The sequence below is a fragment of the Fusarium oxysporum genome, chromosome 6 (assembly GCF_000149955.1).
Source record: "Fusarium oxysporum f. sp. lycopersici 4287 chromosome 6, whole genome shotgun sequence".
Taxonomy (NCBI): domain Eukaryota; kingdom Fungi; phylum Ascomycota; class Sordariomycetes; order Hypocreales; family Nectriaceae; genus Fusarium; species Fusarium oxysporum.
Window position 1 is genome coordinate 4,351,856 of NC_030991.1, and position 11,301 is coordinate 4,363,156.

At 48.2% G+C, this 11,301-nt stretch overlaps 2 protein-coding genes across 3 annotated transcripts; one reads left to right on the forward strand and one right to left on the reverse strand.

Moving 5' to 3' along the window:
* Positions 1-272: 272 nt before the first annotated feature.
* On the forward strand, positions 273-2,820 carry FOXG_17547 (uncharacterized protein). The gene has a single exon (XM_018397555.1). The coding sequence runs from the start codon at positions 533-535 to the stop codon at positions 2,096-2,098; it is 1,566 nt and encodes a 521-aa protein (XP_018258588.1). The 5' UTR covers positions 273-532; the 3' UTR covers positions 2,099-2,820.
* Positions 2,193-4,182, reverse strand: FOXG_22858 (uncharacterized protein). Of its 2 annotated transcripts, XM_018403280.1 has the most exons (2): positions 3,682-4,181; positions 2,286-3,580 (listed from the first exon to the last, which is right to left on the reverse strand). In XM_018403280.1, the coding sequence occupies exons 1-2, from the start codon at positions 3,708-3,710 to the stop codon at positions 2,389-2,391; spliced, it is 1,221 nt and encodes a 406-aa protein (XP_018258590.1). In that variant the 5' UTR covers positions 3,711-4,181; the 3' UTR covers positions 2,286-2,388. The 2 variants fall into 2 exon arrangements, with proteins under 2 accessions (XP_018258589.1, XP_018258590.1); XM_018403279.1 differs by having other exon boundaries at positions 2,193-4,182.
* Between the last annotated feature and the right edge of the window lie 7,119 nt (positions 4,183-11,301).

Below are 11,301 nucleotides of genomic sequence, written 5' to 3' on the forward strand. Positions count from 1 at the left end.
TGTCTAGGTATCATCTCGGCAAGTTATCTGGCTCCTCTACTACTTAGTGGGCCCTATACATAAGAGCCAGCCGCGGATTGGTCACGAATAAGCGAGACTTAATAATAACTGCAATGGAATGGCTTATTGTAGTGTATCTATGTAACGAAGGTTCATCAAATCTTGTATTTTCGTTTTAATTATCCTCGTAGGGCTCCTTTTCTGGTTGTTCTCAAGCTGTTTGTACAAGTACTAGATGTACTATCTTAGTCGTATCTACTTTTACATTTACCTGTATTTTGGCTCCCTTCGGTCCTAATACATAACTTGCGTACCAGGAGTCTATTCTAGACTACTGGTAAAATCCAATGGCCCAGGAAAGACCAATTGAAGTTATTGACGAAAGCCTGATTCCCCATCGCGCTGATGAAGCGCATATAATATAGATATCCGCTTCTGTAGCGCCGGATAAATGTGATTCTAGGTCATTCGAGCTGTTGCTGCTTATTGGTAGGGGGACGTTGAACCCGACCTTCACTTTCCCATTTGTGTAATGAACCTTTATGATTCTTATACTACAATGTCTCACAATAATTGGCTACGCATAATTGTTTCGGTGGTGGGCATCACGTTCTTTATAACTTTTTTGTTTACGTTCCATTTAGAATCATCAAATAGCATTTGGACTAATAGGGTTCAAGAAAAACCCTTCTTTGGTGAGCAACAGTCTCATATATCAACATCGCCTAAGAAAGATTATCAACAAAAAATTCAAAATGGTTATCACAGTTCTTCTCCCGACCGAGGCGATGGTGCATCTCTTGAAAGTAAATCCGATTATCGGCTGCTCACAAGTCTTCGGAACAACATGGGTTTCTATAACAAGATAGATGCACGGCAGACTGGCTATCAAATTATGAATCCAACGCTACTGGAACTTCCCCGCGGTGGGAATAGCAGCCATGACTTTCTCCTCATAGCACGCACGAAACACATTGCGAAAAACATTCACCACAAACAATATCAATTAGCACGCCAAGTCGCCTCATTTGCAAACCTCACGTACGATAGCTTTGGACGCCCGTTGCTGAAAACTGGTAAATGGTCCAAGCTTCTCGTTGAAGACTTTGGAGTCCCTGAACATCACTGCAAAGGACAGCCTAATATAGACAAATACATAGGCCCAGAAGACATGAAACTCTTCTGGACACGAACTGGTGAACCACTACTTATTTTTACTCATCAAGTCAACGGCAAGAACATGTGCCAGGGCCAGTTCCTGATTGATGTCCGTGCCGCCCTGGTTGAACTTGAACAGGTTCTGGGTCCTGAATTCGCATCTCTTCTACCGCCCATCCGCTTCGCTTCCCCAGTAGGTCTTCGTCGTGATGCACCACCCGGCCACGAAAATCATCCTCGCTACCAGCGCGAAAAGAACTGGGCACCTGGACAGTCCCCCTTCGGCTCCGTGTCAGAGCTTCTTCTCATGGCGGAGCCCGGCCAGCTGTTCCGCTGGATATCCAATGACGAGCCCGTAGAGTTGGTCCTTGGCGCGAAGGATCATCGGTCGGCTGTTGAGGAGCCATATCCAGCTACAGCCAAGCCTGGCGAGACTTGGCATAGCAGGAAAAGTATGACATGTGTACACGACGTTATGCTCCACGATGAGCATGTTCACCAGAGTACACCTATGTTAACCCTTACACTCTGCCACAGAGGGTCATGTGAGCCAGACAGGCAGAACACGGTCATGCTTGGCATGATACAACGACGTCAAGACCCGCCTGCTGCGCCGCTTACATGGTACGACCGTCGAATAGCTGTATATGAATCATCGCCGCCGTATTCAATGCTCAGCGTGAGTAAGAAGCTCACGTATCGCGGTGAAACGGACAGCAGATACATCTGGACGGGCTCCATGTCGTATTATACTAACCACTCCGAGTTTCCACCTCCAAATCATGGGTTTCTAGACGATGAGATCTGGTTGGGTTTTGGGGTCAATGACGCAGCTGCTGGGTGGCTCGATATTCGTGCGAGCGAACTGGTTGCGGATCATTACTTATGCCAAGGGGCTCCAGCCGAATACAGGTATTATAGACAGAACAGTTTGGCATAACACTGTGCGGTATTATGCATGATAAGCATAGGCAACACCAGATAAAACCATCTGGTTCCCCCTGACGATGGTTGTGGCTCTTAACCACTGCACCGCGAGTGAAAATAGTGGCTAATAGTTACTATTGTAATCGTAACAATTTTGCGTTCCCTTACATGTACGTTATACTGAAGGAGGAAAATAGAAGAAGGGCGTCAAGGTTTTCTTCATGATTATTGATAAGACATATTCGAAAAGAATTTATATTCTGCTAGCAAGCACTCCACTCCCGTGTTCCTTCTTATCTCTTGCTAATTAGCAAATTTGGTTCTCGCCACGTCATCCCTTCGAGTTTCGAGCATCAAAGCGTCTAAGCGCCGGCTATAGTGGTTCGGCATGACAGGAATATTATGATTATGTACCTTGGCTATGTCACGAAGGCGCAGTGACGACATTAGCATCAGAGCGGTACCGTAACGTTCGCATTGTGTATCAACATTGGTAGCGTGGTCCAGGAGAAGCTGAACAATACCCCTATGACCCATGGCTATTGCAATATACAGTGGAGGTGCAAGCTGTCCGCCTTGTAGATTGGCGTCAGCACCCCGACAGAGGAGGAGTTCGACCGTTCTTCGATCACAGTTGATAATCGCTCGTTGGATGGCTGTGGGGCAATGTTGATTATGGTCGTCCACAGCAGCTCCATTATCGAGAAGTAGTTGAATAGCATCCTTGTGACCTCCTGTTACGGCTGCTTGAAGAGGTGTCGGGGATCGATGATCTGACGCGCCGACATCAGCACCACTTTTGATAAGAAGCTTAATAATGGCCTTGTGACCTCCTCCTGCGGCTGCTTGAAGGGCTGTTATGAGTGTTTCGCCTGAAGGTAACAAGAATGCACCCGACGATTGAACTTGCTGATTGAAATCCGCGCCATTCTCGATAAGGAACTCAACCATCCTCCTTCGACCATGAAATGCTGCTACCAGGAGGGCCCTTGCCCATGTTTCGCCTTGGACCTGAGCATTCATATTTCTGTTAAGAAACAGCTTGAGAATGCTGCGGTTGCCATTGGCTGATGCGATGTTTACAGGTGGTGGAAGCAACCCACCCTGTGCATTAATACTAGCACCTTTATCCAAGAGGGACTCAACAAGTTGCTTGTTACAGTCCGCTACTGCGCTCTGGAGGGCTGTGGGATATTGTTGGTCGTGCGCATCAATGTCGGCACCATTATCGAGGAGAAGCTCAACGATTTCATTTTGACCTTTGCTTGCCGCTCCCTGAAGCGCTGGCGGGAACTGTTGTGTTTGCACGTGAACATCAGCACCATGTTTGAGGAGTAGCTGAACAATGTTCCTATGTCCGTGAAAAGATGCCAACTGGAGAGCGCTCGGGCAGCGTACTTTCGTGGCATTAACATCCGCGTTCGCTTCCAGAAGAAGCTCGATGATATCTGAGTTACCATTTTTGGCTGCAATCTCTAGCGCGCTCGGGAAGCTTCTGTGGCGTGCATCAACATCAACCCCATTTTCCAAAAGCGCTCGGATAATACCGACGTGCTCACACGTCGAAGCTATACCGAGTGCTCGTATCAAACTGACTCTAAATGCACATTGACAAGCAGGGCCATGGTTAGGGCAGCCTTGCCTGTAGGCCCTAAGAGCTTTTTCTGCGGTTATTTCATACCCCGAGACAGCAGCCCAAGTCAATGCAACAGGGCGATTGCTTTTGGTGTCAGTAAAGTAGAGAAGAGGTTCTGTAATCTGATGTGCTCGCCTATGGGACAAGCCGAGGTTGAATAGATCCCTGCATGTCAGGTAAGGAGTAAAATGATAGTAAAGCTCTGGAATGAGGGTAAGGAGTGCCATTGTGTGAGATTTACTAGACATTAATGCACAAATTGAAGCCATAGTGAGCGAGAGTTTCGTCTCACTGTTATAGTACATAGAACAGCACACCATTAACCTCCAATGTATACACATTGGCCTTGATTAGTCTTGGGAAATGGTCGAGTGCATGACATCGCCGATTGCACAGGCATCTTGTGCGAAAACGATGGTGAAATGGCTTTAATGCTGACAATTTACAATGGGGCCTTTAGGTAGAGCAAGTCATAGGAGCAAAGGAAACACTTCCTTCATCAAGAATAATCACCATTTTGAACTCAGGAATGGATCCTTTCCTTGAGGTCCCGCTTACGCATGAACAAGTGTATGTATGTGTAAAATGTGAACTCGGCTACTGGCGTGTGAAACTTGTTCTTAGTGCTTAGCTCTGGTTGTTCAAGCAGGACAAGGGAATGGCAAGACTTTCAATCGGCAGTTTTCACACATGCGTCGCTTTTCTGGAACCAATCGAGTCAACCAGTTCTAAAGGGAACATCACAACGAGGTCTAGTTTTCACTACAGAACAAGGCCGATTCAAGAGTATCCTAGAGGGCAGCTATCTTTCTCGCTATCCTCTAACTACTATCGAAGGAAGTATCTCCTCGTCTCAATATCTGAAGAGCAGAGGCCAAGATACGAGACCTGCAGATCCTGCAACAGATCTGTAATGCTGTTCAGACAATCCTGATATCATCATGAAACATCTTCCCTTGAGGTGGCTGCCTGTGTGACGCCGCTGTAGCCATCCGGTCATGCCGGTGTAGTAACTGCGATCTTAAATAGGATTTCCTACATCTAACGTTAGTTCTTTATTCAAGTTGCCAATGGCATTTTAGTAACCACTATCGTCTTGGCTAGCCAACAACGAATACCACATTTTTATGTGTTGCAGAATCCTTTTATTTATACTCTTGAGGCAAAAAACATACTCTTCCCGATCCAGTGGCAGCAGCTAGCATATCAATACACAACGCAGTGTGCTCAGCGAAGTTTCTCACGCGGCTTGTCTCCTTTGGTATGAGATTCACAGGTGTCGAGACCTCAACCAACATGACATTTATCACGCGTTGTCACTCGGCAAACATGTCATCAAAGTCATCAAGACCTAGTATTCATGGCTCTACACCACCGGCAGGACCTTCGCCTTAGTCATACAAAACAAATCGCAAGAATCAAACGATTCGAGATCGAGATCTTCGCTAGAAAGGAAACCAAACGTTGCATAAATTGCACTGGACAAATATGACCGGTATGGGATGCTACTGTTTTAGACAAAACCAGGATTATGGTCAGGCCGAGATTACAAAACATATAATATTACTATTGTAATGCCTACTGTTAATTTGCCAACCTTTCTTGCTTACTTCACGTAACGGGAAAAGAATATGCAAGTAGGCCAGGATAACAAGAATGCCTACTTTGTAAGGCATCCGACCTTTATTAGGCCAGCTAGTAGTAATCCAGTCAAGATTACAATCAGCCCCTCATACGAATAGCATAGACTTTGAACTATAGCGCAATTCAATGGCACAATTGTTGTTGTTGCCCTAAGAGGAAGGTACCTGCGAAGCATGAACAATGAACTGATTGAGCGGGGCAAGGATTAGGCGAACAACGAGTTCGCAGAACTTGTGAACTAGGCAAATGGCTCGTTGTCAGCTTCAGCTCCACAATTTCTTCAACAGGATTGAAAGCTCTACGCCAGCCATGCTAGCACTTGAAATCTGCTAAATTAGGGTCTGTCGGATCGGCAATGGTGCGGACGAGTCTGCGAGCTATCTCTGAGGTGACTGCAGGGTTGAAATAGTGAATACCTTTTTCAAGGCCCCACAAGCCTATGCACTTGCTTCATCAAAGCTCCACTCTTGATGCAAGGACAGTGTACTGAGGAATGACTCCAGTGGAATCCTGTGCTTCATGTACCTATTAGGGCGGTCTTATCGAATCTTATAACAACCCCGGAAGTATATCTTCGCTACATTGTAGTCAATTGTGATCATCTCCGTCACCTAAGCAAAACAATCAGTCCGTCTTCTTTCTGACCTATCGAGAAACCAACCTTTACTAATCATGGGAGCTCAAACTCAGCATCAAGCCCAACACACAAGTGGCGATGCACCACGGCTATCGCCATCATCAACTGAGCTACATAATGTGACGACGTCGGGAAAGTATGGGGAGCGCCTGACGAGGACTACCTGTGCTATAGCATTAAAACGGGCCGTAGGCCGAAGGGTACCGAAAGCGGCCTCCCGAACTGCACCCAAGATCATAAACTTTGAACAACGGCCAAGAAGCGGCTGCAACTATTGTTGGAAACGAAATGTGAGGCATTATTTCCATATTTCTTATCCTATCTACCGCTAAATGAAGTCTACAGATTCACTGCAGAGGCTCTCGAATATTGAAGTAAGTCAGTCACGGTCGTTTGGCAGGACAGGATGGGATTCTCCGCAATATCCAAGTCACATTGCCCGCTTCAAACACTCTTCGGCTGCAGAGAAGGGGAAACCGGAGAGACTCGCAGGCATTATTGGAAAAACAATCGCTTCTACAAGCAGTTCTTTCAATATCGCCACTTCAGTTGCTACTGTGTTCAATCATGTTTATAATGATGAGAAGGATACACGATAGGCAAAGAAGACTGTTCCACGCTCGAAATGATGCATAGGGGATGAGTGATAATCCTGGACAAGGCATACTTACCCTTGTTTATTGTGTATGTGAATTTGGCACAAAATGATTTATCTCCAACTCGACACCACATTGAAAGGTTCGCCATATTGTAGACCTGAGTTGCTTCTGCCTGCCGTTATAGCTATAACTCAGGCCTCACAGTGCTGAATGAAATCATGTTCCTTTATGGCAACATGATTATTCTCAAAAAAACTAAAGTTTGACACAAACGAGCTAGCCACCATCACAATGGAGAGCTACTTACGATCAACGATAATGAGTTCATCGGACGATCTCCGCCCAGCCGAAAACACCCGGTCTGATATCCGCATATCGCCCTTGTTTCACTCCAGCGCTTTTATGAAAGACAATGTGGGGCGTATAGAAATCATTTCAGCTTTCAGCGTCGGATCTTGCAAGAGAACGATCAGCGAATGAATGTGAATACAGAGGGTCATTCCCACGAAGAAACCTTGCTTGGACCAAGTTTACACCCTAACCAGGGCTATCCTAGGTGGTCACAGATTTCGAAGTCCTGCAGCGGCTTTGTGAAAGGTTGCTGCCGAGTTCATCGTGTCCATAGATCATCCAACCTGGAGGACGATCTTGTCCGGACAGAGGCAACCTCGTAAACGAAAGTTGCTAAGCAAGTAGTGGGACGCTAGTCGTGAAACTTGCAAGCGCGAGACACTGAGTTTACATGCCCTAGTTAATTCGGACTGGATAAAGCGATGGAATACAATACAATACAATTTATTACGCCCGGCGGCTTATTTTGGCCGATAGGGCACTAGTCACTAATTCGTACGTACATTGCCTAGTTTTCGTCCTCGCCTCCCCAAGCCCATGCTGTGCTACACGTTGCTCAATCTGTGTCCGCATTTCCTAAAGCCCAGACTATGCCTTGCTTTTCACCATATGAATTGAAATAGGTCTCCTCAAGCCCATAATGCGCCTGTTCCTCGATTGTGCTTTTCCCTTCTACCCTATTGCTCCCTGCGTTTTCCCCTAATTTACTAGCATAGCCAGCGAACTAGCTTGAAGGCTGTTCTTCAAGTGTTCAACGTCCTATCTACGGCGGCTGAAGCGATGTCCGCTTTTATGAGACGGGGTGTTTTGGTGTTTGGTGTAAGTAGGTCAGTAAGAGTAAGTAGGTGAGATTCTTGCAATCTGGTTTCAGTATTGTGTGTCGAGTCGGCCTGTGGCCATTGCAAATCGTATAGTTGCATGGACTGCCTGCATGTTTGGCGTCCACTTTGCGTCATCTGATGGTGACTTTCCTCCTAGGTAGAACGAGAGGTTTCCTCTCGATGTCTCCGTGCACTGCAACATTTCATTCCTATGCGCTGTCCATTTCGTGCATCGAAAGAGAAAGTGCTCCACTGTCTCTATCGCTTGCCCGCATACGCATTTCTGTGACGCTGCTATGCTGATCCGGAAGAGGTATCCATTTAATCTGGCCATGCCTGTCCTAAGTTGTGCTAGCACGCTGGCTTCTCTCCGTGACAAGCCATCATAGAGCAATCGAGTGTGCTTACCCGGGAGCGCAGCATCAACCTTCTTCGAAAACTTCCCAACATTGTCTGGTAGCCGTTGGTTTGCACGCTGGCTCGATCGGGCTATATTCAGGGTCGTCGATCGCATTTGGGGAAACTTCTGAGCCGGGACGGCACCGTCTTGGCTCGCACTTCGCGCCTCTTTCTTAGCCATTTTCAGGAGCCTGTGTTCAGCACTGGTGGGCATCCATATGACAGCCACCACGTTTCCTTTGACCCTCAATACATTGATGGAATCATATATGCATTTAACATACTCTTGACCGGACTGCTGGCGAGGGTTTCGGACTGTGAGCACGGCGGCTTTGTTGCTCGCCAACAGTGCCACGCTTCGATACTCAAGGTCGGGTAAGTGTCTCAAAGCGTAAGCCATCGCTGCTAGTTGTCCGGAAAATGGGTTCTGCTCCGTCCTCATGCCGAGCGTGAAGGAAAAGCGCTCAAGCTTCGGTCCTCCTCGCACCGAGGTGGGGATCTCGATGACCCCGCCAACTCCGACTACCCCATTCCGCGCCGAACTGCTCACTGCTGCCCGTACCGCCCATCCTAGATCTGCTTGTGTTGTCCCTAAACTATCCCCATCATCTACTATAGTCTGCACCCGTTCTACCCAGGGTGCCAACGTGAAAGGGTTGATCGTTTCTAGTTCTTCCATCGGGATCTCATTGAGTGCCACTGCTACCTCGTAGAATGGCGAGCGATTGTATCTTCTGAACTTTCGAATGCGAGATGTAGAGCTTCGGAGAGGGTTGGTTGTCGGAAGGGTATGTAGATCAGTCCACATCTTGATGGCCCGTTTCCAGAACCGCTCATGTACACTGGCGATATGTGCCTCTGCTTCTGCTACGCTTGTAGCCACTGTGAGGAATGTCCCCACGATTGCATTTGCCCCAATCCTCTGAACCCGGTTGATAGGGCTGGCTCTTCTATACCTGCATGCATGCATCCATACGTTTGAGGCGTAGTCCACGACCGGGGCCACCGTGGCTGCGAACAACTGCCTCGCTGTCCTCGGAGTAAGACCCCTGAGCCTTTGCAGCTCCATCGCAGCGTTCAATCCCTTAGCCGCTGCCCGTGCAATGTGCTCTTTATATTTGAGGCCGGCATCCATGATCATTCCCAGAACCTTGACCTGAGACTTGGGCCGAATGAGCTGTCCCCTGATCGCGAAAGGTTCCTCGTCGGACTTGTATGCTTTCCGCGTGAAGTGTATGATCGCCGTCTTTTCTGTCTCGAACGTCGCGCCACTTCTTCTCTCCCAGTCTAGAGCTTTCTTAATGATCCCTTTGATCCCATCGCGGTTACTTTCTGCGGTTGGACCTGTCACCCACGCAGTGAGCGATGGAATACAATACAATACAATACAATTTATTACGCCCGGCGGCTTATTTTGGCCGATAGGGCACTAATCACTAATGCTTACGTACATTGCCTGATTTTCGTCCTCTTCTCCCCGAGCCCATGCTGTGCTACACGTTGCTCAATCTGTGTCCGCGATTCCTAGAGCCCAAACTGTACCTTGCTTTTCACCATATGAATTGAAATAGGTTTCCTCAAGCCCATAATGCGCCTGTTCCTCGATTGTGCTTTTCCTTCTACCCTATTGCTCCCTGCGTCATCCCGTGATTTACTAGTATAGCCAGCGAACTAGCTTGAAGGCTATTCTTCAAGTGTTCAACGTCCTATCTACGGCGGCTGAAGCGACGTCCGCTTGTATGAGACGGGGTGTTGGGTGTTTGGTGTTTAGTGTAAGTAGGTTCGTAAGAGTAAGTAGGTGAGATTCTTGCAATCTGGCTTCAATATTGTGTGTCGAGTCGTCCTGTGGCTATTGCAAATCGTATAGTTGCATGGACTGCCTGCATGTTTGGCGTCCACTTGGCGTCATCTGAGGGTGACTTTCCTCCTAGGTAGAACGAGAGGTTCCCTCTCAATGTCTCAGTGCACTGCAGCATCTCAGTCCTGTGCGCTGTCCATTTCCTGCATCGAAAGAGAAAGTGCTCTACTGTCTCTATCGCTTGTCCGCATGCGCATTGCTGTGACGCTGCTATGCTGATCCGGAAGAGGTATCCATTTAATCTGGCCATGCCTGTCCTAAGTTGTGCTAGCACGCTGGCTTCTCTCCGTGACAAGCCATCGTAGAGCAATCGAGTGTGCTTACCCGGGAGCGCAGCATCAACCTTCTTCGAAAACTTCCCAACATTATCTGGGAGCCGTTGGCTTGCACGCTGGCTCGATCGGGCTAGATTCAGGGTCGTCGATCGCATTCGGGGAAACGTCTGAGCCGGGACGGCACCGTCTTGGCTCGCACTTCGCGCCTCTTTCTTAGCCATTTTTAGGAGCCTGTGTTCAGCACTGGTGGGCATCCATATGACAGCCACCACGTTTCCTTTGACCCTCAATACATTGATGGAATCATATATGCATTCAACATACTCTTGACCGGACTGCTGGCGAGGGTTTCGGACCGTGAGCACGGCGGCTTTGTTGCTCGCCAACAGTGCCACGCTTCGATACTCAAGGTCAGGTAAGTGTCTCAACACGTAAGCCATCGCTGCTAGTTGTCCGGAAAATGGGTTCTGTTCCGTCCTCATGCCGAGCGTGAAGGAAAAGCGCTCAAGCTTCGGTCCTCCTCGCACCGAGGCAGGGATCTCGATGGCCCCGCCGACTCCGACTACCCCATTCCGCGCCGAACTGCTCACTGCAGCACGTACCGCCCATCCTAGATCTGCTTGCGTTGTCCCTAAACTATCCCCTTCATCCACTATAGCCTGCACCCGTCCTACCCAAGGTGCCAACGTGAAAGGGTTGATCGTTTCTAGTTCTTCCATCGGGATCTCATTGAGTGCCACTGCTACCTCGTAGAATGGCGAGCGATTGTATCTTCTGAACTTTCGAATGCGAGATGTAGAGCTTCGGAGAGGGTTGCTTGTCGGAAGGGTATGTAGATCAGTCCACATCTTAATTGCCCGTCTCCAGAACCGTTCATGTGCGCTGGCGATATGCGCCTCTGCTTCTGCTACGCTTGTTGCTACTGTGAGGAACGTCCCCACAATTGCATTTGCTCCGATCCTCTGAACCCGATTGATAGGGCTGGCTCTTCTATAC